We start from the raw sequence: 25,626 nt of genomic DNA, 5'->3' as shown, positions 1-25,626 counted from the left end.
TTCCTAAGCTCCTTCTTTACACGTTTTTACCCTGCCCCTGCATCTATACTTATTGTTCACGTGTCCTTTCCTCTTCTCCCGCATTCCATGTGTGCAGCTTTACTCATTGTCTTCTCGTTCTCATTCTCTCTTTATTGAGTGTCCTCTCCTTTAATACCCATCCATTCTTCCCACATGCACTGTCTTTAGAAGTGCACCTGGATCCCTCGAATACCCGTGTTCCTTCCTGTAACTTCTTATTCTTTTCTTCTACTTATTGTGCCCCCAGTTTCTCCTCGCATTCCCAACTCCATGTCCTGTCCTGCACTCCTTGTCTCTTCTCTCATACTTGTTTCCTTTGTCCTGTACTCCTTGGCCCTCGCTGCACTTCAAGAATCTTTCTTTACTACTTCTGCACTTAATTATTTTGTCCCAGCGTCTACTTCCTGACTTGCTCTGACTGGCACACCAGGACGCTGAGGCACTTTGACTTTCTCAACGCCATCATGGAACTTCTAAGACCTGAACTCACTAGTGGGGCCTAGCTGGACTGCTGCCTCACATAAATGGGGAATGACCACAATACTTTGACAGGGAAGTGGGATTGAGAGCTGATCCAGGAAAAGCTAGTGTATCTGCCTTAAGAAGACTGTGTAGTTTTAATGTACACCCATGTAACGCCTATCTGATGCACTGTAACGCAAGGCAGTGCAATGTGCTGCCTTGCGTTAGCTTTATACTTTTTTTTAATAGCCATGCAAAAACTATCCAATAAGGCTATTTCCACTTCCTGTCTGTGTTGTCCCTGTGTACCTCTCGCCTCTTTCGATACAAATTTTCCCTTCTGTACACCTTCCCTCCTTTTTTTCCCCAGTGGCTCGTCCTATAGGTATTGTCCCACGCAGTACTCCGTATGCCCATACTCATTGTTCCTTCTGGTACTTTTAGTCTCCTTCTGCACTTTCTTATCTTTAACTCTTTGTTTCCTCATATAATTCTGCTTTCATCTTAAACTCTCATCTTTCTCCTGTATTCGTGTTCACCCTCTGTACTTCTACTTAAAGCCCCTTTTCTCCTTGTCTTCTCTTCAGGCCATCACTCTACGGGATGCGACAGGCGGATTCCAGAGCTGGAGGAAGTTTTCCAGAAATATCCCAATATTCCTATCAATATCGAAATCAAGGAGGACGACGCCGAGCTCATTAAAAAGGTGTGTGTATGCTACCGCATTGTCGCTCGCAGATATGTGTGCTGGCTCCCTATTTTGTTGGTCTTTATCGTTACCAGATGACCTTGCGTCTTGCTCTGATCATTCCTTTAACAACCCAGTGCATTCTGGGAGTTGCTGCCCGGTTCATCTCAGTTGAATAAATTGCGCCAAAGGTCCAGATTATAATGGTTTGTTAAAACCATCTGGATTAAGGCTCAATGCTTTGCACCCAGGGCACAAGTTCTAACAAAAGAAGTGGGGGGACTAACTAAGTTAGGCAGTATGCGAGTGACATCGCAGTGCGTGACATCACAGTGTGTGACATCGCACATGACATCATAGGAAGTGACATCACAGGAAGTGGCATCACCCATGACTGTAGAGGAAGTGACATCACTAGCAGTTACATCAGATCTTAAGACCTCACACATATGTTTAGCTGGTCTATGATGAGTACATTTGAGCTCATTCTAAATATACATGCAAACACTCCTGATTTAGGAAGGAGACTCGCGCTTTTGTAAGTTACACCTAAAACAATGTTGCCTTTTGCCAGTGTAAAGCTTCCTTTACCTAAGGATTGAGCAAACTAATTCCACTGCCAGCCTACTCCACCAGGCTTAATATTCCATATGCAGCACATTTCCTTGTTAATGTGATTGCTTTCCGGATGTGAGACCGCTCTCCTATGCGAAGTATACTTACTCAGCCCTACCCACCACCTAATGAGTCTCAGTTCATGTGCAGGGCAAAGTTGCAGAGAGAAGGCGTGGAAGTGTGCAAACCGTCTGTTAGAAGATTTGTCATGTTAAGTATGGGCAATGAGATTCAGCCATACTTGACTTATATAAATAACCCTTTTCATTTGTTTTTACTGATTAGGTTTAAACATGACATGTTACCCTGGCTCCTAGCACACCCGAAGGGCTTTTTTAAAGAGGGCACTTTGGGCCCTTGTCCATGTGACAACGCCTCTGAACAAAATACGCTGCATATGATTTTTTGCTGTAAATTTTACACTCTGTTACGTAAGAAATTTATTTGCCCAATTTTTAGGAACTGCCACTTTGACCAAGTAAGGCCCGCCTTGGTATTTCTGCAAATGCTGGGCTCTCCTTTTGTCTGTTTTGGAGTTGCCAGTTATCTTTCAGGGGCTATTCGAAGTAGAAATCGAATGTAACCTAATATATTTTAGCTCTATTCTTTTTATAATGTTCGAGAGACCGAGACCAGGCCTTTTTATCTTCTTTCTTTTGGGCCTGTTTTAATCTTTTAACGTTCACTCTCGCCAATTTTCTGTTTAAACTTATTTTTATGTATATTTGCGTATTTTGCACTGTTTGAATTTTCTTTGTTAATTATCTTTATTTGTAACTATTTGCAAATGAAATTTTCTGTATGCTTTGATGGTTTTAATTATTAACCGAATAAAGCTATTGTTGTTGTTGTTGTTGTTGTTGAGTACATTTGAGCTCATTCTAAATATACATGCAAACACTCCTGATTTAGGAAGGAGACTCGCGCTTTTGTAAGTTACACCTAAAACAATGTTGCCTTTTGCCAGTGTAAAGCTTCCTTTACCTAAGGATTGAGCAAACTAATTCCACTGCCAGCCTACTCCACCAGGCTTAATATTCCATATGCAGCACATTTCCTTGTTAATGTGATTGCTTTCCGGATGTGAGACCGCTCTCCTATGCGAAGTATACTTACTCAGCCCTACCCACCACCTAATGTGTCTGCAGTGGGCACCTGCACTTATTTTAGAGGCCAACAGACCATAACCCTAAAACAGGATAGAAATACAGAAAGGGAGATAGAAAAACAATGAAGAAGGTGGAAAAGGTGCTGAAAAAAGTATAGAGTAGTGAAAGAAAAAGTTTATGGCAACCTTGGCACTCAGCAATAGGACACTAAGAAATAAATTGGGGCTCTGCATTTATGTTTTAACAAATTACACACTGCCTCCCAAAATGTCACCTCTACATTTAGCAGCAGACATCGCTCATGTTCTTATAGTTTGCATATCTGTATCTAAACCACCCTCACATTCACCAGAGCAGCCTGACGGCTCACCTTGTAATAAGGATGACCAGAATACCCACAGAAAGAATGGACCATAAATTTCACAGTAAGGGTATCAAGCTTCACATCAAAATAAGTGCAAGCCACCCCGTATCCAATGATGAGAAGGAAATGGTGATAAACGTAACTCACTAGAAAACGGTACATGTAATTCCAGTCCTTACTAGCTCTTTCAAGAAAATAGTGGCCTTCGGAAGGAAATATTGCTAGTTTGCACAGAAAAACTACCCAAGTGGGGAGATGTAGGAACAGCGAGAGACACCAGAAACTATGGCCAGTGATCAGAATCTGCACTACACCACACTCGCTAATAAGAACTTGGCCTTTCCCTGACATGTTAAAATGCCAACGTGGTGCACTGGAGACGACCTATTGTTAACAGTAACGCTGACCTGTGGGCTTGCCTATTCACTGCAACCTCATTCTGGAGGAGCCAGCTCTAAGTACCCATGATCATTCATTTTACACACAGCAAACTGTGAATTAGATCAGTCTCCCCGACCTAAGAGTATCATAACAACAAACTGCCCTGTGTTAATGTGTTATAGAACAGTACATTGCAAAATGTGCAGCATCACTGCAGTAGGTAGTTGTGAGAAGGGCAAAAAACAAGTCCACCCATATCCCGGCAGTGTAACATCTAGACAAAATTTAACACAGCCATATCCTGCACACTCGAATTTCCAGAGCTACAAAAAAGCAACTTGTCTTCCTTTCGAGGAAAACAGCTCCTCAACATTTAGTGATTGGAATGGATAAATAGAGCACATCCTTTCAAATGTTTGGAAATCATTTATGTTGTGGTGTGACAAATGTAGATACTTCTGCACAAAACTGAAACATTTGGGACATGGAGGAGCAAGCAGGATTTTGCAACGCAGTCCTTATTTGAAAGCGAAAAACGTACGGTTGTTGCATCTGACCACCCACAATCCAACCTCATGTGCCACAAATTAAGGACAAAGCATTAACCTTTGATGTAAAACAGGAGAAATAAAGAGGTGTTCATATAATGGCTGAAATGAACAATGTGACAGCAGAGAACCTGGGACAAATCCCGGCTTCCTAGCTTGAGCAAATTGTGTGATCCTAGGCAAATCTCTTTTGTGTTTGATAGACTATAATGTTGCACCATAAGAATCTAGGAGGCACTTACCACTTGAGGTTCACTTAGCTTCTGTCTCCCGGCCACACTCTAAAGATACGCCAAGAATTAAAGAAAAAATATTGACCTTTGCAGTGAAATAGGAGAAATAAAGAGATGTTGATTTAGTGGCTGAATTGCACAAAGAGAATGTAGAAAACCTGTGTGCTGCCCATGACCTCAGTACGCCAAGTGGGAGCTGCAGAGAAGATTGAGTGTTGTTGCCCTGGTTCATTGCTCTATTGAGAAGAGGCGCCGTCAAGCTGCGCAATACTGTGATCTTAAGGGGCCGTTTCCCTGTCTATGGTGTTACAAATCCTGTATGCCTAGAGGTGGCCAAGGTGAAGTTAGAGGGCCATCGTTGCGGAGGAAGAGCAACAATTCAACTACCCAGCAATCCAGGAGAGGCCAAAATCTGCTGACAGATTCAAGGGAGGCTTACCGCATAGGTGGAGGAGCATGTGGATGCCTGCCGCCTCTACCGTAGCAGTCAGACTTCTGCTCGCCACCAGGATGCAGACATGCCTGGGCACTCCGAACCTCCACTCCAGCACAAGTGAGTAAGACTGAATACTGGGTCACCAGGCCTCTGGGCGACTTGCTCTGACTGACACACTACAGAGCTGTGGCACTTTGACTTTCTCAAAGCCATCATGGGACTTCTAAGACTTGAACTCACTAGCAGGGCCTAGCTGGCATGCTGCCTCACATAAATGGGGCCTGACCACGATCCTTGGACAGGGAAGTGGGACTTGAGTGCTGACTTTGGCAAAGCTAGTGTCCCTGCCTTAAGAAGACTGTGTAATTTATGTTCACACAAAATACAGGGATGGATGTACGTGAACACCCGCGTAATGCCTATCTGATGCAGTGTAATGCAAGTCAGTGCAATGCGCTGCCTTGAGTTATTTTGTTTTATTTTTTTACAAAGCCATAGAAAAACTATCCAACAAAGCTATTTCCACTTGGATGTGTGCTACAGAATGCTGCATCTATGTAAAAAGGAAATAACAAGGAGAAATAAAGATATTTCTCCTTGTTACGCCAGCCTCAGGAAGACTCACCAGTCTAGTGCAAACCTATGTTTACAAGTCTTTGTAAATGTGGGTTTGCGTCAAAATACATGGGTAGATGCACAGAACCGCCCATGCACCACACATGTAACACCTACCTGACACAAGGTAATGCAAGGTAGAGCAATGTGCTGCCTTGTGTTAGTGATTTTTTTTCTATATATAAAGCCAGGGAAACAGGATTTGTGTGGCACTGTAAATTCCAATAAAGATTTTGCATCACGGTTGTGCCAGAAAAGTGACACAACCCTGATGCAAAATCAGGGCTTCATCTTATACTTTTATTTTTTAAAACTCTCCCACAAAGAAATTGGCATCAAGGAGAAATGAAACATCTGTACTGCTTAGTTAATTGCAAAGTCTGAATTTTAAAATATCTTATGAAGTTAGGGCACCTGCCGCAGAGATCTTTGTGTTCCCAGACAACGTGCAGGCGCTGCTGGATGTGTCCCGGTGTCTGAAAATTACAATGGGGTGAGTTCAGCACAATTTACAGTGAGGCCCAACTCCTCCTTAGGGTGGGCAGTGTACACCCTGAGAAAATAGTGGGTGGATGTCATCCACCCGCGTGAACCCCCAACTTGTGCCCTGTTTGCACCTAAAGAACCCTCAGAAAAAGGCTGTCCTTTTGAGAGTCCTAGTCTGATGTAAAACCTCACTATAGAACCTGGGCGCACATTTACAGGTCGAAGTAGGCAGAATCTATTGGGAGCTATGTACCCATGCTTTTTTATTTGTTTAAAGGAACTATTCCTGCACAGTTAAAGCAATCTGGAGTTACCTCATGCAGAAAGAGGAGGTGGTCAGGTGGTCACGTGTACGCGACAGCTAAAAAATAAAAAAACAGTACTTATCTCCATGATGCCTGATACCTGTAAGAAATTTAACAGTGTACAATTGGTTAATCAGCAAATCAAAAGGCTGTTTGGGAGCTAGTATAGGGTTTTATTGATAGAATAGTTTGAAACATCATGATTACAAACAATTATTCTGGTACTGATAGACTATTACCGGTTCTGAAATGCGTCCTCTAAATGGAAACCTATAAAAAAGGTTTGCACTAGGTACAGTCTGATTGCATATTACTAAATACATATTTTTTCTTACACTGTATAATACATTTTTCTATTAATTACACACAAACACAGTGCTGGCTGTCACAAGCAGCTAACTCATAGCATTATAAATACCTGTCAGTATTCCACAGAGTGATGTCACTGACCATGTCATGAGTGATGTAATATGTGAGGTCATAAGCAGTGTATTGCGGGGGAGCAAGTAATAGTTAGTTCAGCTAACTATAACTGCTGAATTTCTTTGGTTTGGTACAAGTGAAACCTGAGCCTAACCATAACGTCTCTGTAACCTTTGTTTTTTTCAGTGAATTTATATGTGTTTTTTATTCCATTTCCTAACTATAACATTCCTGTAATCTTTGTTTTTTCATTGAATATCTAAGGTTTTTTTAAATGCTGATTCCTAACTATAACATCCCTGTAACCTTAGGTTTTTTTGTGGATTTACATGTTTTTAGGTCTCGCCTGACCCAGCGCATGCGCTCGTCTGGCGAGACTTATTGAGAGGGCTCCAAAAAGTGCTACCAGGCCACCCTAGAGCTACAGTGCATGTGCGCGGGCGCGCGCGCCGAGCTTTTCCGCGATTACTTTCACTTTCGCGGCCGCACTGCCGCTTTGATGTATGACTGCGATCACTTTCACTTTCACAGCCGCTTGGCATAGCCAATAGGTCTCGCTTTTGGGACCTTATAAGTATTTAGTTATGCAACTGTTGCATGGCTAAACACTTATAAGGTCCCAAAGGCGAGACCTATTGGCTATGCTAATGCTTGTTTAACTAGTAGTCGCGTTTGCAGCAGGCCTGGCCAGTGCAGGTAAGAGTGGTGGGGTTGGTTGGGTGAGGAGTCCACAGACGACAACGAGGGAAACTTGAATTTAAAAAAAAAGAAAACCACTTACCTTGCACTCCGCTTCACCCCACCCCCGCCTCACCGCTCTTAACTGCAAAGGCCGCACCTGGTTTGCAGAGTGGTGGAGAAAGGGGGCTGGGCCTCTGACCAGCTCTCAGGAATCTTGCTTTGTAGGACTTACAGGAGGTACCAGAAGGGCAAGTTACCAGCTTTTTTTTTCTTTTTTAGGAAGGGGGATCACTTTGGGCCCAAGGGACTCCATCCTCTGGGACCCGACTCTTTTTAATTTATTTAATTAAAAAAATGGGAGGAGGCTGCACTTTCGGCTCTCCAAGATCCATCCTTTATTTTTCTTTTTATATAATTAGGGGGGTTGCGCGGCCACCCCTCCCCAGCCTGATTTCGGCCCCAGGGTCCCCATCCCCCGGGGCCTTCCCTATTTTTTTTACATTAAAAAAAGAAAACGGGAGGCGGTCTGTGCGGTCCCCCTCCCTGCGCCAACTTTGGCCCCAGAGACCCTATGCACCGGGGCCAGGCCTCAATCGTTGGGGACTGCGGGGGGAGCTTGAAGGCCCCCTCAGCCCCTTCCAGCTCCCCGCCTCCTGCGGGAGCTGATATTGCTTTGGGATCCAGGGAGCTGCATCCCAAAGCAATGTCTGTTTCCCTGCTCGCTTCACAGTGAGCAGGGAAACAGACACTGCTTTGCTCTCAGCGAATGATAGCATTTTTGCTCTTGCTTGCTGAAAGCAGAGCAGGTTTGCTATGGCTTGGCAGGAGCGATGCTGTAGCTAAGCTATAGCAAACTGCAATGTCCCGGGAGTGGGCACCCCGGGACATTGCTGGAGCCGGCCCTGGAGGGTGGCGGTCCCTAGGGCTTTTGTAAAGTAAGCCCCGGGTAGGTGGTTGTCCCTGGGGTCGGGGGGCCGCAACAGACCCCCTCCATTACTGTATTTGTGGCCAGGGGAGGTGCTGGTCCCCGGGGCTGCTTGGAGGGGGCCAGAACCTTCCCACGCATTATTAATAATTTTAGCCCTAGGGAGGTGGGGGTCCCCGTGGCTGGAGGGAAGGTCGTGGGGCCTCCTGCGCAGTCTTTTTTTAAAATGATTTAATGTATGTGTTCTGGGAAGGTGACAGTCGCCATGCAGCAGAACAATACTCCGGGGAGGAAGTGATCCCTGGGGCAGCGGGGGAGCCGCATTGGCTTCCCCGCATATTCTTACTGCCCTGGGGAGGTGGCGGTTCCCAGGGCTGTGGGGGGCCAAGCGCCCCCCGCATTTATAGTATTAAGGGCCCCAGGGAGGTAGCGATCCCCGGGGCTTAAAAAAAGCCCAGCAAGGTGCCCCCATAAGCTTCATTAACTTTATGCCTCCAGGACGTGACCCACCCGGGGGTTATTCCAAAGCAAGCACAGGTGACTGTGCTTGCTTTTTTAATTTTTCCACAGATTCGCGGGTCCACCTGCGAGTCATCATCAAAATAAAAAAAAAGGCTTATAATATCTGGCGGGGTCTCTGAGGTAACCGCCCCCCACCATTTCTGAGGGGTCAGGGCATTCTTACCCTGCTCCCTTTTCTTTATTTTTTCAATTTTTCTGGGACTCTGCTTCAAACCGAGTTCCATGATGGCTGCCAACACTTCCTGGTTGAACTGTTGGTAGCCAATCAGATTTTGGTAGGATCCGTTAGTCCACTGCATGGACTCGCGTCCCCAGATATCTATATTTTTTTAAGTAAGATATCTCAAAAACTAGTGAAAGCACGCTTACTGGACCAATATCTAGCTTTCTTCCAAATATGTAGTAGTTCCGTTTAGTAGTTCGGGCTGTAGTCGTGTTCAAAAAATGAAAAATCTCCATAGACTTAAAATGGGGAAAACGCATTTTGGAACCCCCTTTTTTATTGGCCCACATTTGACGAATCACCCGAAACTCTCAACACGGCAGCTGAACCAAAAAGCAGAAGTTTAATGAAAATTTCGTCAAATGCCACCAAAGTTATTGGCAAAACAAAAAATGCTTTTCCTCTAGAAACTCATAACTACCTACTGGCAAATGGCAGTAGGTTATTATATATATATATATATATATATATATATATATATATATATATATATATATATATATATATATATATATATGTCCTATGTACAGGATACATGTGACTTTTTAAGAAAGATAAAGGACATTAATTGGAGACGTGCATATTTGCTTATAGCCTTAGATGTATCCTCCTTCTACACGTGTATTAAGAATAAGGATGGAATACGAGCTGTGGAGCATTTCTTAAACACCAGGGCTATTACATATGCACAGCATACAAAAATGTTATTGGACATGCAACTCTTTTGTTTAGAAAAGAATCTATTCCTTTTCTTTTTATTTTTTTATTTTTTAAAAACCTTTATTTACACATCAAATATTCACAGTCATGGGCCTACAACCGCCTGGGCCGGCCGCTAACGTAGAAAAAAGGGAGGAAAACAATAATACAGCAATCATGAGAGCAGGAGCGAACCGCACGCGTAACGGCTGCAGCCGCCCACAACTGAACCCAACACTACAGAAAGGTTTCTTATTAACTGTTTTATAAATAAATAATAAATAATAAATAAATAGTGCAGCCCATTACACAGTTACTCGCGTTAAGAAGGGCAGGGGGGGGGCAGGGAAAAGATCGGTCATCAATCCTGCAAAGCGAAAGGGGAAAAAGACCAGGAACATCAAAGTAATCTATTCCTTTTCAATAGACAAATGGTTCAACAAATCCAGGGAGTTGCTATGGGAGCCAGCTTCTCCCCCAGCTATGCCTGTCTATTTATGGGCTGGTGGGAGGAGCTGGTTCTCATGCGGCAATATGAAGACATCTGTGACACCAATATTATTTCCTGGCTACGATATATAGATGATCTATTTATTGTGTTGAGAGGAAGTGAGGAAAGCGCTATCAAATTCATTGATCAGATTAATCACAATGATATTAACTTACACTTCACTTTGACCATCAGCAGACATACAGTGAAATTTTTAGATGTACAGGTCCTAGTTGTAAACAATCTTTTAACTACCACCCTTTTTAGAAAACCTACAGCCGGCAGGTCCTAGTTGTAAACAATCTTTTAACTACCACCCTTTTGAGAAAAACCTACAGCCGGCAACACGGTGTTGCATGCGTCGAGTGCCCACCCTCCCCATCTTATTAAAAGCATTCCCTATGTTACGCATTCAACGCATTTGCAGCAATAATGAGGAGGCCAATATCAAACAAGCAGAAAGCTGTGCTCGATTCTTGGCCAGAGGATACAGAAAAGAGATTGTAGATGCAGCCATAAGAAGGTCCAGGGCGTGGGCCCGGGATGACCTTTTAACTTACAGGGTCAAAAGACCAAATGTAGATGCCGACGTGGTAACTGATACTTTACAGCCCACTAGACCCATTCTCTCGTATTCGAAACAAGAAAGACAAATAAGAGCCATAGTGAGGCGCCATTGGCATTTAATTCAGGATGACCCTGTAATTGGTAGGCTACAACCTCCAAATCCTTCCATAACATTTAGGAAAACTATGAGCATGGGCAATATGCTAGTGAGTAACAGTCAGGAAGAACATTGTAAAGATATGCGGTTAACGGCTAGAAAAGGTTTTTTTAAATGTTTAACAGGCAAAGCCTGTCAATTTGGCACTAATATGAAATCTTACACTACGGCCTTTTCTATTAAGGCTCGGGAAATTAAACAACATCTGACTTGCAAAACAGAATTTTGTGTTTCTGTTTTAGAATGTAGTTGCAAGCTTAAATATATCGGAAGTACCAAACTAGCCGTCCACAAAAGAATTTTGCAGCATATCCAGGCGATTACTAATAATGATTCAAATTACCCGGTAGCTAGGCATTTCCACACTACTCACAACAGCAATCCCAGACATCTAAAATACTATGTCATTGAAGCAATCCCTATATCGAAGAGAGGGGGTGATAGGGAAGCCAAATGAAGACGCCTGGAAACAAGCTATATATTAGAATTCAACTCTACGCATCCGGGAGGTCTTAATACTACGGAGGACCAACACACATTTTTATGAATTTGACTTTTAGGAATTTGATCTTTTATAAGTATATTTTTAAGAACATATGTAATTTGCAAAAAATTGGTCCAATATTGCCACAACATATCTGCTCACTGAGATGTATGAGTCAATGATGGTCACTCATGTACGAGTTTCATACTGCTTTTTAAATAGTTTTTAGGGTTTTTATTGGTATTTGTATTCATATTTTCATATATATTTATATATTTTAGAGGTTGGTTTAGGACATATGGTCATCATGTTTTATGTGACTTATAATATTTTACATTTATATTTTAAACCATGGGTATATTTATTGATGAAGTGAAGAACCGAATTTTGTTCCTCTGAATGCTATTGAAATCGCACCTTAGTTCTGCATAATTGCACATCCATGCTATCCCAATACTAGCCAGCAGAATCAGTTTACCTCGGCTCTAATCCCCTCTGTTCCCAGGGATTTAGCACTTTAATATATACTGGCACTTTGTAATAAGGTACTGTAGCACATCATCACTTTTCATTGCAATACAGGAGGGGCTTCATTTCTGTAGAGTCGACAATTTGGGACCAACAGGTAATGGTAGGATACTATTAATAGGACTAGTTTCTACTTCCTTAATCCCCCCACTATAGATTATTAGCGAAATTATCATTACAATATTTTGGAGAGACGGCATAAATAAGTACCGATTTTTATTTTTATTTGTTTTCACTTTTCATTTCCACACCTTTAGGAGGAGGCACTTTTTATTATATTACTTTATTTTTTGGACTAGACAGGGGTTTATCCTATTTAAGCATTCATGCAGTGATTGTCGGAAAAGAGCTATGTTTGATATCAACAATAGGCATTGATGCCATGTATATCTTGTCGAATACCAATGTATTTTACGGTTAATATATTTTCATACATAGTATCTTAAATGTTATATTCCTTTTACGCATTTATGCTTTCAAACCGATTAACACGGAAGTATGTATTTTATGTCCATTGTAATTTAGGTGCACTTGCACTTTAAATAGCGGTGTTAATGTCCAAGCATTGTCATGTGATCAAGGCCGCTCGTTCGGCTGAAACGCATTATGGCAGACTTTGGCAAATAAATCAAATTTGCACGTACTTGGGTCCGCGCTTGTTTTTCCTGAAAAGTTGGAGCGACAGCGAGGTGTTGGTATATATATACATACATACATACATACATACATACATACATATATATATATATATATATATATATATATAAAATATATATATATTATAACCATTTCCACTCCTGCTCCTATCCCCACAGGAGCCTCCGTAAGCTGGCACTGGCATGACCGAAGCCAGTAGATATCTTTTTATTCAGAAGAAACTAATGCGTTTAAGTGGTCACAACCACCTTGCTCACATGGTGTCATCACCATTTTGCTTTCTATTTATTCATCATCGTTGCTATGCGTGTCATTAAAGTGCACAGTGCAAAATATAAAATTACAGTATGAACGCAACTTAAATGTTGTTACTACAACTTGCATACAATTCATGTTTTCAAGTTGCAATATAAATTATCATGTCATTACGGATATTTAAAAATCAGTGTGGCATGCCTGGTCTTTTCAAGTTTTAGGCCTTATTAATAGTTTCTAGCAGCTTTGTCAGACAAGACACTTGATGTAAAAATCCAACTGTATGTGCAATTCATCACTATTAAAAAAAATCATAGTAAAAGACACTTCAATGTAATTCCATTGCCAGCGCTCTTAGAACTTAAAGAGATGTTTTTTTGTTTTATGGAACAATGCTAAAGAGTTACTACAAAACCTATAAAATCCATCCAACTCAAGTGGGTGAGTTCAACACATCTCTTAGTTGTTATTAGAAACATATAGATAATATTATTATTCACATGCAGTACTTTTTCTTACATAGATTCCTCATTTAGACTAGCCAAGCTTTCCCCACACACTAATTGTTCTACAAAGCCATTTATTTTCTTCAAAAAGTGCTCAAAGTGTAAATTAACAAAAAACGAATGCATCCCTTGATAAGCATGCAACACTCAATATATTTATATATATATATATATATATAGCAATGCATTGCTTATGGCCTCACATATTACATCACTCATGACATGGTCAGTGAGATCAAATATGTAAAAAAAAAAAGCCCTGGGGAGGTGTGGTCCCTGGGGCTCTAAGAGCCTTGGGAGGGGTGTCCACCTGGGGGCTTCATGAAAAACAATATGTTTTTTTTGCAGCGGATTTGTGGCTCCATTGCATTCCCGCAGCAAAATGTTTTTTTAAAGTGCTTTTTGACAGTGTTGGGGTCACAGGGAGACCCCAGCATCACAGCTAGGGGGATCAGGGTATTCCTACCCTGCCACCTTTATTTTATTTTAAACATTTTTTGAGGGACTCGTCTGAAGCCGAGTCCCAAGATGGCTGCTATCATTTCCTGGTTGAAGTGTTGCGAGCCAATCAGATTTATTTCAGCACGGGGACTGTTGGATCTTCAGAGGATCCACTTCCCTATACATACAAACTTATCTTTCTTTTTAATATCACAAAAAATACTGAATGGATTTACATCAAATAACAAAAAGGGTACTTTATGGACCAATAGCTACCTATCCATCCTTTCGGGCTGTAGTCATGTGTAAAATCTCTATGCAAGTTAAAATTGGAAAAATGCTTTTTTTGACTCACCTTTTTCTTGGCCCCCACTTGAGGGATCACCCCAAAACTTTCCACGCACAGGAAGAATTACCTAGCACTTTTATTGGAAATGTTTGCAAAGATTCCTCAAACGGTGCCAAAGATATAGGCAAGTCAAAAAACTCTTTTTGTATGGAAACATGGTCCTAACTGTAACCATCTACTGGCGATTATAAATATATATATCTCCACCAATTCTCCGCTAATGTGCAGAAAACACTTGGACACCCATGTATGCTGATAAAGTTTTAATTGCTGAAGAAAGCAAGCGTGACCAAGGCGGAAGCCGAAACGCATTGCTTTTTTCAGCAATTAAAACTTTATCAGCATACTTGGGTGTCCGAGAATTTTCTGCACATTAGCGAAGAATTGGTGGAGAGATATTTAGGGCGTCCGGTAGCCCCATGAATAGAGCTATGGATTTACTTACAATTGTGTGGCGTATCTACAAGGGTAACCTTTCGTGTGTGGATATATATATACACAGATATATATATATATATATAATATATATAAACTGTACTAGAAACTGCTATTCCTATTAGCATTGAGTCATTTGGTAATGTTAATATTAAGAGTCAAGAAGTTTACAGACCTACTGCCCCTCTCTCCCTCCCACAGGTGTCAGATCTGGTCCGGCGTTATCATCGCTGTGACAGAACAATTTGGGCCAGTGTCAACAACCGGATCATGAAGAAGTGCCGGACTGAGGTGGGTGTCTGCCTGTATGTACCTGCCTCTCTCTGCCTGCCACCATTTGGCATGTCTCCTCTTGCCTTTACTCCTAGCTCTCTTGCTCTCTCTCCCTGCTGGCCCCTTCCCTTTATGCCTTGAGCTAAAGAACTGTGAAGCGGTGGAAATACTTCACAGTGTAGCAACAGGGGTGTCTGAGGAGAGATGGGCACCCAGTGCGGTAGAGAGTGGTCTGAAGTGGAGACATAAGTATTTGTTACACCACAACACCCAGAAAAAACATAAGAGCATCACCTTGGATTATTACTGGTATAACACAGAACAGAAATGCAATCCTCCATCCAAGCACTCGCATGGAATATATATAGGGTGCAGCAGAGCTGGTCAACCGCATGCTGAAAAAAACAGGGTCAAGCATGCTATCCATGGTTGATGATGGCAAATGGCATAACAGAAACCTGATTTTTATGTTTTACACAGTTTGTTTTCCGTTTTTCTCAGGAGCACTAAAGTCTTCCTCGTCACATGATTATGCCATGACTATGGTCTTATTTCAGCCAAAATGTGTTGGCGTTCTCTGTCTGCCTATAACTTACAGTAAACACATGGGCAATTCAATGCACCCGAGTGTGGTTCATCATTTTGTTCTGGAAACAGAGCGGTTATCACTGTATGCATTACATGGCCTATCCAAGAGCCACCAATGAGCCCTCGCTTTGAAAACACTTTTACTGCATCATTCCAGGACCTGTGTACCAAAGGGTGTGTATATATATATATATATATATATCTATATATATCTATATATATATATACAGTTTTCACATTGTTCAAAACAAGGCTCACTCACATTGGATTAAAATGACTTTGCAACCAACCAGATTCTGCGTGTATCTTCAATTTTAATCTTTGCCCAACGCGTTTCAGATACTCCAATCCTTGTTCACGGGCTGAGGATACAAGAACAATAAAGTCAATCTCAGGTACTCTCTTTAAATACCCACATGATTTTTCAATTATGCTCCGGTGAGCGCCTGATAGTTCGTAATGCAGTATGGGATAAGTAGTCCATCATGTATCGCCAAACTTACAATCCATAATTCAGAAACCCTGATAAATTGAGAAGGCACTCAGAATGCAAGGTAGGTTAAATTCGCAATCCAATGTCCTGCCGGGCTCCGTATTCAAAGGGCCCCAGGTACGCCACTACAATCACGGCGGAGGTGCGCCTCGACGGCTGGACGGCCGCCAAAATACACAGTTTTCACATTGTCCAAAACAAGGCTCACTCACATTGGATTAAAATGACTTTGCAACCAACCAGATTCTGCGTGTATCTTCAATTTTAATCTTTGCCCAACGCGTTTCAGATACTCCAATCCTTGTTCACGGGCTGAGGATACAAGAACAATAAAGTCAATCTCAGGGACTCTCTTTAAATACCCACATGATTTTTCAATTATGCTCAGGTGAGCGCCTGATAGTTCGTAATGCAGTATGGGATAAGTAGTCCATCATGTATCGCCAAACTTACAATCCATAATTTAGAAACCCTGATAAATTGAGAAGGCACTCAGAATGCAAGGTAGGTTAAATTCGCAATCCAATGTCCTGCCGGGCTCCGTATTCAAAGGGCCCCAATACGCCACTACAATCATGGCGGAGGTGCGCCTCGACGGCTGGACGGCCGCCAAAATACACAGTTTTCACATTGTCTAAAACAAGGCTCACTCACATTGGATTAAAATGACTTTGCAACCAACCAGATTCTGCGTGTATCTTCAATTTTAATCTTTGCCCAACGCGTTTCCGATACTCCAATCCTTGTTCACGGGCTGAGGATACAAGAACAATAAAGTCAATAAAGTCGAGGCGCACCTCCGCCGTGATTGTAGTGGCGTACCTGGGGCCCTTTGAATACGGAGCCCGGCAGGACATTGGATTGCGAATTTAACCTACCTTGCATTCTGAGTGCCTTCTCAACTTATCAGGGTTTCTGAATTATGGATTCCCGTGAACAAAGATTGGAGTATCTGAAACGCGTTGGGCAAAGATTAAAATTGAAGATACACGCAGAATCTGGTTGGTTGCAAAGTCATTTTAATCCAATGTGAGTGAGCCTTGTTTTGGACAATGTGAAAACTGTGTATTTTGGCGGCCATCCAGCCGTCGAGGCGCACCTCCGCCGTGATTGTAGTGGCGTACCTGGGGCCCTTTGAATACGGAGCCCGGCAGGACATTGGATTGCGAATTTAACCTACCTTGCATTCTGAGTGCCTTCTCAACTTATCAGGGTTTCTGAATTATGGATTCCCGTGAACAAGGATTGGAGTATCTGAAACGCGTTGGGCAAAGATTAAAATTGAAGATACACGCAGAATCTGGTTGGTTGCAAAGTCATTTTAATCCAATGTGAGTGAGCCTTGTTTTGGACAATGTGAAAACTGTGTATTTTGGCGGCCGTCCAGCCGTCGAGGCGCACCTCCGCCGTGATTGTAGTGGCGTACCTGGGGCCCTTTGAATACGGAGCCCGGCAGGACATTGGATTGCGAATTTAACCTACCTTGCATTCTGAGTGCCTTCTCAACTTATCAGGGTTTCTAAATTATTGATTCCCGTGAACAAGGATTGGAGTATCTGAAACGCGTTGGGCAAAGATTAAAATTGAAGATACACGCAGAATCTGGTTGGTTGCAAAGTCATTTTAATCCAATGTGAGTGAGCCTTGTTTTGGACAATGTGAAAACTGTGTATTTTGGCAGCCGTCCAGCCGTCGAGGCGCACCTCCGCCGTGATTGTAGTGGCGTACCTGGGGCCCTTTGAATACGGAGCCCGGCAGGACATTGGATTGCGAATTTAACCTACCTTGCATTCTGAGTGCCTTCTCAATTTATCAGGGTTTCTGAATTATGGATTCCCGTGAACAAGGATTGGAGTATCTGAAACGCGTTGGGCAAAGATTAAAATTGAAGATACACGCAGAATCTGGTTGGTTGCAAAGTCATTTTAATCCAATGTGAGTGAGCCTTGTTTTGGACAATGTGAAAACTGTGTATTTTGGCGGCCGTCCAGCCGTCGAGGCGCACCTCCGCCGTGATTGTAGTGGCGTACCTGGGGCCCTTTGAATACGGAGCCCGGCAGGACATTGGATTGCGAATTTAACCTACCTTGCATTCTGAGTGCCTTCTCAATTTATCAGGGTTTCTGAATTATGGATTCCCGTGAACAAGGATTGGAGTATCTGAAACGCGTTGGGCAAAGATTAAAATTGAAGATACACGCAGAATCTGGTTGGTTGCAAAGTCATTTTAATCCAATGTGAGTGAGCCTTGTTTTGGACAATGTGAAAACTGTGTATTTTGGCGGCCGTCCAGCCGTCGAGGCGCACCTCCGCCGTGATTGTAGTGGCGTACCTGGGGCCCCTTGAATACGGAGCCCGGCAGGACATTGGATTGCGAATTTAACCTACCTTGCATTCTGAGTGCCTTCTCAACTTATCATGGTTTCTGAATTATGGATTCCCGTGAACAAGGATTGGAGTATCTGAAACGCGTTGGGCAAAGATTAAAATTGAAGATACACGCAGAATCTGGTTGGTTGCAAAGTCATTTTAATCCAATGTGAGTGAGCCTTGTTTTGGACAATGTGAAAACTGTGTATTTTGGCGGCCGTCCAGCCGTCGAGGCGCACCTCCGCCGTGATTGTAGTGGCGTACCTGGGGCCCTTTGAATACGGAGCCCGGCAGGACATTGAATTGCGAATTTAACCTACCTTGCATTCTGAGTGCCTTCTCAACTTATCAGGGTTTCTGAATTATGGATTCCCGTGAACAAGGATTGGAGTATCTGAAACGCGTTGGGCAAAGATTAAAATTGAAGATACACGCAGAATCTGGTTGGTTGCAAAGTCATTTTAATCCAATGTGAGTGAGCCTTGTTTTGGACAATGTGAAAACTGTGTATTTTGGCGGCCGTCCAGCCGTCGAGGCGCACCTCCGCCGTGATTGTAGTGGCGTACCTGGGGCCCTTTGAATACGGAGCCCGGCAGGACATTGGATTGCGAATTTAACCTACCTTGCATTCTGAGTGCCTTCTCAACTTATCAGGGTTTCTGAATTATGGATTCCCGTGAACAAGGATTGGAGTATCTGAAACGCGTTGGGCAAAGATTAAAATTGAAGATACACGCAGAATCTGGTTGGTTGCAAAGTCATTTTAATCCAATGTGAGTGAGCCTTGTTTTGGACAATGTGAAAACTGTGTATTTTGGCGACCGTCCAGCCGTCGAGGCGCACCTCCGCCGTGATTGTAGTGGCGTACCTGGGGCCCTTTGAATACGGAGCCCGGCAGGACATTGGATTGCGAATTTAACCTACCTTGCATTCTGAGTGCCTTCTCAACTTATCAGGGTTTCTGAATTATGGATTCCCGTGAACAAGGATTGGAGTATCTGAAACGCGTTGGGCAAAGATTAAAATTGAAGATACATGCAGAATCTGGTTGGTTGCAAAGTCATTTTAATCCAATGTTAGTGAGCCTTGTTTTGGACAATGTGAAAACTGTGTATTTTGGCGGCCGTCCAGCCGTCGAGGCGCACCTCCGCCGTGATTGTAGTGGCGTACCAGGGGCCCTTTGAATACGGAGCCCGGCAGGACATTGGATTGCGAATTTAACCTACCTTGCATTCTGAGTGCCTTCTCAACTTATCAGGGTTTCTGAATTATGGATTCCCGTGAACAAGGATTGGAGTATCTGAAACGCGTTGGGCAAAGATTAAAATTGAAGATACACGCAGAATCTGGTTGGTTGCAAAGTCATTTTAATCCAATGTGAGTGAGCCTTGTTTTGGACAATGTGAAAACTGTGTATTTTGGCGGCCGTCCAGCCGTCGAGGCGCACCTCCGCCGTGATTGTAGTGGCGTACCTGGGGCCCTTTGAATACGGAGCCCGGCAGGACATTGGATTGCGAATTTAGCCTACCTTGCATTCTGAGTGCCTTCTCAACTTATCAGGGTTTCTGAATTATGGATTCCCGTGAACAAGGATTGGAGTATCTGAAACGCGTTGGGCAAAGATTAAAATTGAAGATACACGCAGAATCTGGTTGGTTGCAAAGTCATTTTAATCCAATGTGAGTGAGCCTTGTTTTGGACAATGTGAAAACTGTGTATTTTGGCGGCCGTCCAGCCGTCGAGGCGCACCTCCGCCGTGATTGTAGTGGCGTACCTGGGGCCCTTTGAATACGGAGCCCGGCAGGACATTGGATTGCGAATTTAACCTACCTTACATTCTGAGTGCCTTCTCAACTTATCAGGGTTTCTGAATTATGGAGTCCCGTGAACAAGGATTGGAGTATCTGAAACGCGTTGGGAAAAGATTAAAATTGAAGATACACGCAGAATCTGGTTGGTTGCAAAGTCATTTTAATCCAATGTGAGTGAGCCTTGTTTTGGACAATGTGAAAACTGTGTATTTTGGCGGCCGTCCAGCCGTCGAGGCGCACCTCCGCCGTGATTGTAGTGGCGTACCTGGGGCCCTCTGAATGCGGAGCCCGGCAGGACATTGGATTGCGAATTTAACCTACCTTGCATTCTGAGTGCCTTCTCAACTTATCAGGGTTTCTGAATTATGGATTCCCGTGAACAAGGATTGGAGTATCTGAAACGCGTTGGGCAAAGATTAAAATTGAAGATACACGCAGAATCTGGTTGGTTGCAAAGTCATTTTAATCCAATGTGAGTGAGCCTTGTTTTGGACAATGTGAAAACTGTGTATTTTGGCGGCCGTCCAGCCGTCGAGGCGCACCTCCGCCGTGATTGTAGTGGCGTACCTGGGGCCCTTTGAATACGGAGTCCGGCAGGACATTGGATTGCGAATTTAACCTACCTTGCATTCTGAGTGCCTTCTCAATTTATCAGGGTTTCTGAATTATGGATTCCCGTGAACAAGGATTGGAGTATCTGAAACGCGTTGGGCAAAGATTAAAATTGAAGATACACGCAGAATCTGGTTGGTTGCAAAGTCATTTTAATCCAATGTGAGTGAGCCTTGTTTTGGACAATGTGAAAACTGTGTATTTTGGCGGCCGTCCAGCCGTCGAGGCGCACCTCCGCCGTGATTGTAGTGGCGTACCTGGGGCCCTTTGAATACGGAGCCCGGCAGGACATTGGATTGCGAATTTAACCTACCTTGCATTCTGAGTGCCTTCTCAACTTATCAGGGTTTCTGAATTATGGATTCCCGTGAACAAGGATTGGAGTATCTGAAACGCGTTGGGCAAAGATTAAAATTGAAGATACACGCAGAATCTGGTTGGTTGCAAAGTCATTTTAATCCAATGTGAGTGAGCCTTGTTTTGGACAATGTGAAAACTGTGTATTTTGGCGGCCGTCCAGCCGTCGAGGCGCACCTCCGCCGTGATTGTAGTGGCGTACCTGGGGCCCTTTGAATACGGAGCCCGGCAGGACATTGGATTGCGAATTTAACCTACCTTGCATTCTGAGTGCCTTCTCAATTTATCAGGGTTTCTGAATTATGGATTCCCGTGAACAAGGATTGGAGTATCTGAAACGCGTTGGGCAAAGATTAAAATTGAAGATACACGCAGAATCTGGTTGGTTGCAAAGTCATTTTAATCCAATGTGAGTGAGCCTTGTTTTGGACAATGTGAAAACTGTGTATTTTGGCGGCCGTCCAGCCGTCGAGGCGCACCTCCGCCGTGATTGTAGTGGCGTACCTGGGGCCCTTTGAATACGGAGCCCGGCAGGACATTGGATTGCGAATTTAACCTACCTTGCATTCTGAGTGCCTTCTCAACTTATCAGGGTTTCTGAATTATGGATTCCCGTGAACAAGGATTGGAGTATCTGAAACGCGTTGGGCAAAGATTAAAATTGAAGATACACGCAGAATCTGGTTGGTTGCAAAGTCATTTTAATCCAATGTGAGTGAGCCTTGTTTTGGACAATGTGAAAACTGTGTATTTTGGCGGCCGTCCAGCCGTTGAGGCGCACCTCCGCCGTGATTGTAGTGGCGTACCTGGGGCCCTTTGAATACGGAGCCCGGCAGGACATTGGATTGCGAATTTAACCTACCTTGCATTCTGAGTGCCTTCTCAACTTATCAGGGTTTCTGAATTATGGATTCCCGTGAACAAGGATTGGAGTATCTGAAACGCGTTGGGCAAAGATTAAAATTGAAGATACACGCAGAATCTGGTTGGTTGCATAGTCATTTTAATCCAATGTGAGTGACCCTTGTTTTGGACAATGTGAAAACTGTGTATTTTTGCGGCCGTCCAGCCGTCGAGGCGCACCTCCGCCGTGATTGTAGTGGCGTACCTGGGGCCCTCTGAATACGGAGCCCGGCAGGACATTGGATTGCGAATTTAACCTACCTTGCATTCTGAGTGCCTTCTCAATTTATCAGGGTTTCTGAATTATGGATTCCCGTGAACAAGGATTGGAGTATCTGAAACGCGTTGGGCAAAGATTAAAATTGAAGATACACGCAGAATCTGGTTGGTTGCAAAGTCATTTTAATCCAATATGAGTGAGCCTTGTTTTGGACAATGTGAAAACTGTGTATTTTGGCGGCCGTCCAGCCGTCGAGGCGCACCTCCGCCGTGATTGTAGTGGCGTACCTGGGGCCCTTTGAATACGGAGCCCGGCAGGACATTGGATTGCGAATTTAACCTACCTTGCATTCTGAGTGCCTTCTCAACTTATCAGGGTTTCTGAATTATGGATTCCCGTGAACAAGGATTGGAGTATCTGAAACGCGTTGGGCAAAGATTAAAATTGAAGATACACGCAGAATCTGGTTGGTTGCAAAGTCATTTTAATCCAATGTGAGTGAGCCTTGTTTTGGACAATGTGAAAACTGTGTATTTTGGCGGCCGTCCAGCCGTCGAGGCGCACCTCCGCCGTGATTGTAGTGGCGTACCTGGGGCCCTTTGAATACGGAGCCCGGCAGGACATTGGATTGCGAATTTAACCTACCTTGCATTCTGAGTGCCTTCTCAACTTATCAGGGTTTCTGAATTATGGATTCCCGTGAACAAGGATTGGAGTATCTGAAACGCGCTGGGCAAAGATTAAAATTGAAGATACACGCAGAATCTGGCTGGTTGCAAAGTCATTTTAATCCAATGTGAGTGAGCCTTGTTTTGGACAATGTGAAAACTGTGTATTTTGGCGGCCGTCCAGCCGTCGAGGCGCACCTCCGCCGTGATTGTAGTGGCGTACCTGGGGCCCTTTGAATACGGAGCCCGGCAGGACATTGGATTGCGAATTTAACCTACCTTGCATTCTGAGTGCCTTCTCAACTTATCAGGGTTTCTGAATTATGGATTCCCGTGAACAAGGATTGGAGTATCTGAAACGCGTTGGGCAAAGATTAAAATTGAAGATACACGCAGAATCTGGTTGGTTGCAAAGTCATTTTAATCCAATGTGAGTGAGCCTTATTTTGGACAATGTGAAAACTGTGTATTTTGGCGGCCGTCCAGCCGTCGAGGCGCACCTCCGCCGTGATTGTAGTGGCGTACCTGGGGCCCTTTGAATACGGAGCCCGGCAGGACATTGGATTGCGAATTTAACCTACCTTGCATTCTGAGTGCCTTCTCAACTTATCAGGGTTTCTGAATTATGGATTCCCGTGAACAAGGATTGGAGTATCTGAAACGCGTTGGGCAAAGATTAAAATTGAAGATACACGCAGAATCTGGTTGGTTGCAAAGTCATTTTAATCCAATGTGAGTGAGCCTTGTTTTGGACAATGTGAAAACTGTGTATTTTGGCGGCCGTCCAGCCGTTGAGGCGCACCTCCGCCGTGATTGTAGTGGCGTACCTGGGGCCCTTTGAATACGGAGCCCGGCAGGACATTGGATTGCGAATTTAACCTACCTTGCATTCTGAGTGCCTTCTCAACTTATCAGGGTTTCTGAATTATGGATTCCCGTGAACAAGGATTGGAGTATCTGAAACGCGTTGGGCAAAGATTAAAATTGAAGATACACGCAGAATCTGGTTGGTTGCAAAGTCATTTTAATCCAATGTGAGTGAGCCTTGTTTTGGACAATGTGAAAACTGTGTATATATATATATATATATATATATATATATATATATATATGTGTTTATTATCTACTGGCGGTCGCCAGTAGATAGTTATAGTTAGGACCGTGTTTCCATAGGAAATCCGCAACATTCTATTTGGAATAACTTGGTGCCGGTTGACGAATCCTTTTTTTTTTTTTTTTTTTTTTTTTTTTTAATAATTTTTTATTTGAGTACAGGCTGAAGGATATGGCATACATTAATACATGTATTTATTTTGACAATCACAACAAGTTATTTGATAAATGGGCGGGAGATAAAGAAGAAGAGGAAGAGAGAAGAAAAAAAAAAAAAAAAAAAAAAAAGAGAAAAGAAGATAAAAGACAATCCAAAGCAGAGAAAGAAAAAATCACACTATTCCATAAACATACCCCAATTCTTTTTGTATTTCATCAAAGAGCGTGTCCCCCTAAGATTAGCTAATCCTAACTCCATCGAGTGAATCTCTGTTACCAGCACCCACCAATCCCACACAGTTGGTGGGTCAGGGCGAATCCAGGCTCTGGCCAGAGTTAATTTAGCACAGGACATAAGAATTGAGGTCAGAGCAGGCTGTGGGAGAGAGATAGGATATATATCTAATAAGACCGATGCAGCTGAAAATGGAGGCAGCTGAATATGTTTAGTTTCAAGAACCTTCTGAATATCGCTCCAGTAGTCTACCAGGGTGGGACAAGAAAACAACATATGATCCAAGTCTACTGCATGAGCGGAGCATTTAGGGCATTTGGTACGATCATTTAAAGAATTATTAGAGGGCCACCTGGAGATAAGTTTTGGAGTGTAATATAACATGCAACTCGTTCTGAGTTGTTGTAACCTTAAACTTGAGGATCGTACATTTTCATTAATGTTTGAAAAAGATCGTTCTATGTCCTTTAGTGTAATATTAGAGCCTAATAGCCTGCTCCATTTGCCAGCTAGTTTGAAGCAGTCGTTTGATTTAAGACTAACTAAAAAGCTGTAGGTGTTGCTTATTACGGATTTAGTTTCTGTGGAATATAAGTGGCTCCATATATCGCTATCAGAGTTTTCCACCAGATGTTTTTTATTAATCAGATAGTCATGTATCTGTCGATATTTATATCGCATAGTTTCAGGGAGGTCATAAAGCCGTTTTAGGTCATTAAAATCTAAAAACCCTTGCGTGCCGTATAGGTCCCCTAATACTCTGATGCCCAACCTTGCCCAGCCGTTGTCCGTTTGTTCGTAAAAAATTGCTGGAAGCCCGGGGTTACCCCATAGAGGTAACTTTGAGTGAAATAAACTGGTTTTGCAATAGATTAGTATATTGTCCCAAATTTTTTTTGAGTCTCTTGCGGTCTTGAATTTGACTCTTTTAAAGTAGTTGGGGTCATTAGCGCGTAGTAGAAACATATTTGAGTCTTGTTTTAACATAAAAGAATGAAAAAAAAAAGCGCCTCCTCTGTTTAGTAGAGAACGTATGCGTAAAACAAATGTAGACCAAAAATATAGCTTGAAATCAGGAAAGTTAAGTCCACCGGTGTTCGTGCTATTTTTTAAAAGATTCAGCGACCTTCTAGGTTTTTTATAGCCCCAAATGAAGCTGCTAAGTACCCCATCAAGTCTTTTAAAGAAGGTGTTATTTAAGATTAGTGGGATAGAGCGA

The 25,626-nt window shown here is 43.1% G+C and overlaps 1 protein-coding gene across 2 annotated transcripts in view; it reads left to right on the top strand.

Annotated features, from left to right (window-relative positions):
• LOC146811839 (lysophospholipase D GDPD1-like) overlaps window positions 1-25,626 on the top strand; it is a 183,221-nt gene that overhangs the window by 99,929 nt on the left and 57,666 nt on the right. The window contains exons 5-6 of one of the 2 annotated variants that reach the window (XM_085618830.1): window positions 1,071-1,189; window positions 14,807-14,896. In XM_085618830.1, the coding sequence (XP_085474956.1) occupies window positions 1,071-1,189; window positions 14,807-14,896 (209 nt within the window). The remainder of the gene's footprint in view (window positions 1-1,070; window positions 1,190-14,806; window positions 14,897-25,626) is intronic. The other variant, XM_085618831.1, reaches the window with a different exon arrangement.

This window comes from Triturus cristatus, chromosome 7 (genome assembly GCF_964204655.1).
Source record: "Triturus cristatus chromosome 7, aTriCri1.1, whole genome shotgun sequence".
NCBI classification, from domain to species: domain Eukaryota; kingdom Metazoa; phylum Chordata; class Amphibia; order Caudata; family Salamandridae; genus Triturus; species Triturus cristatus.
This window is presented reverse-complemented; position numbering and strand designations above follow the sequence as displayed.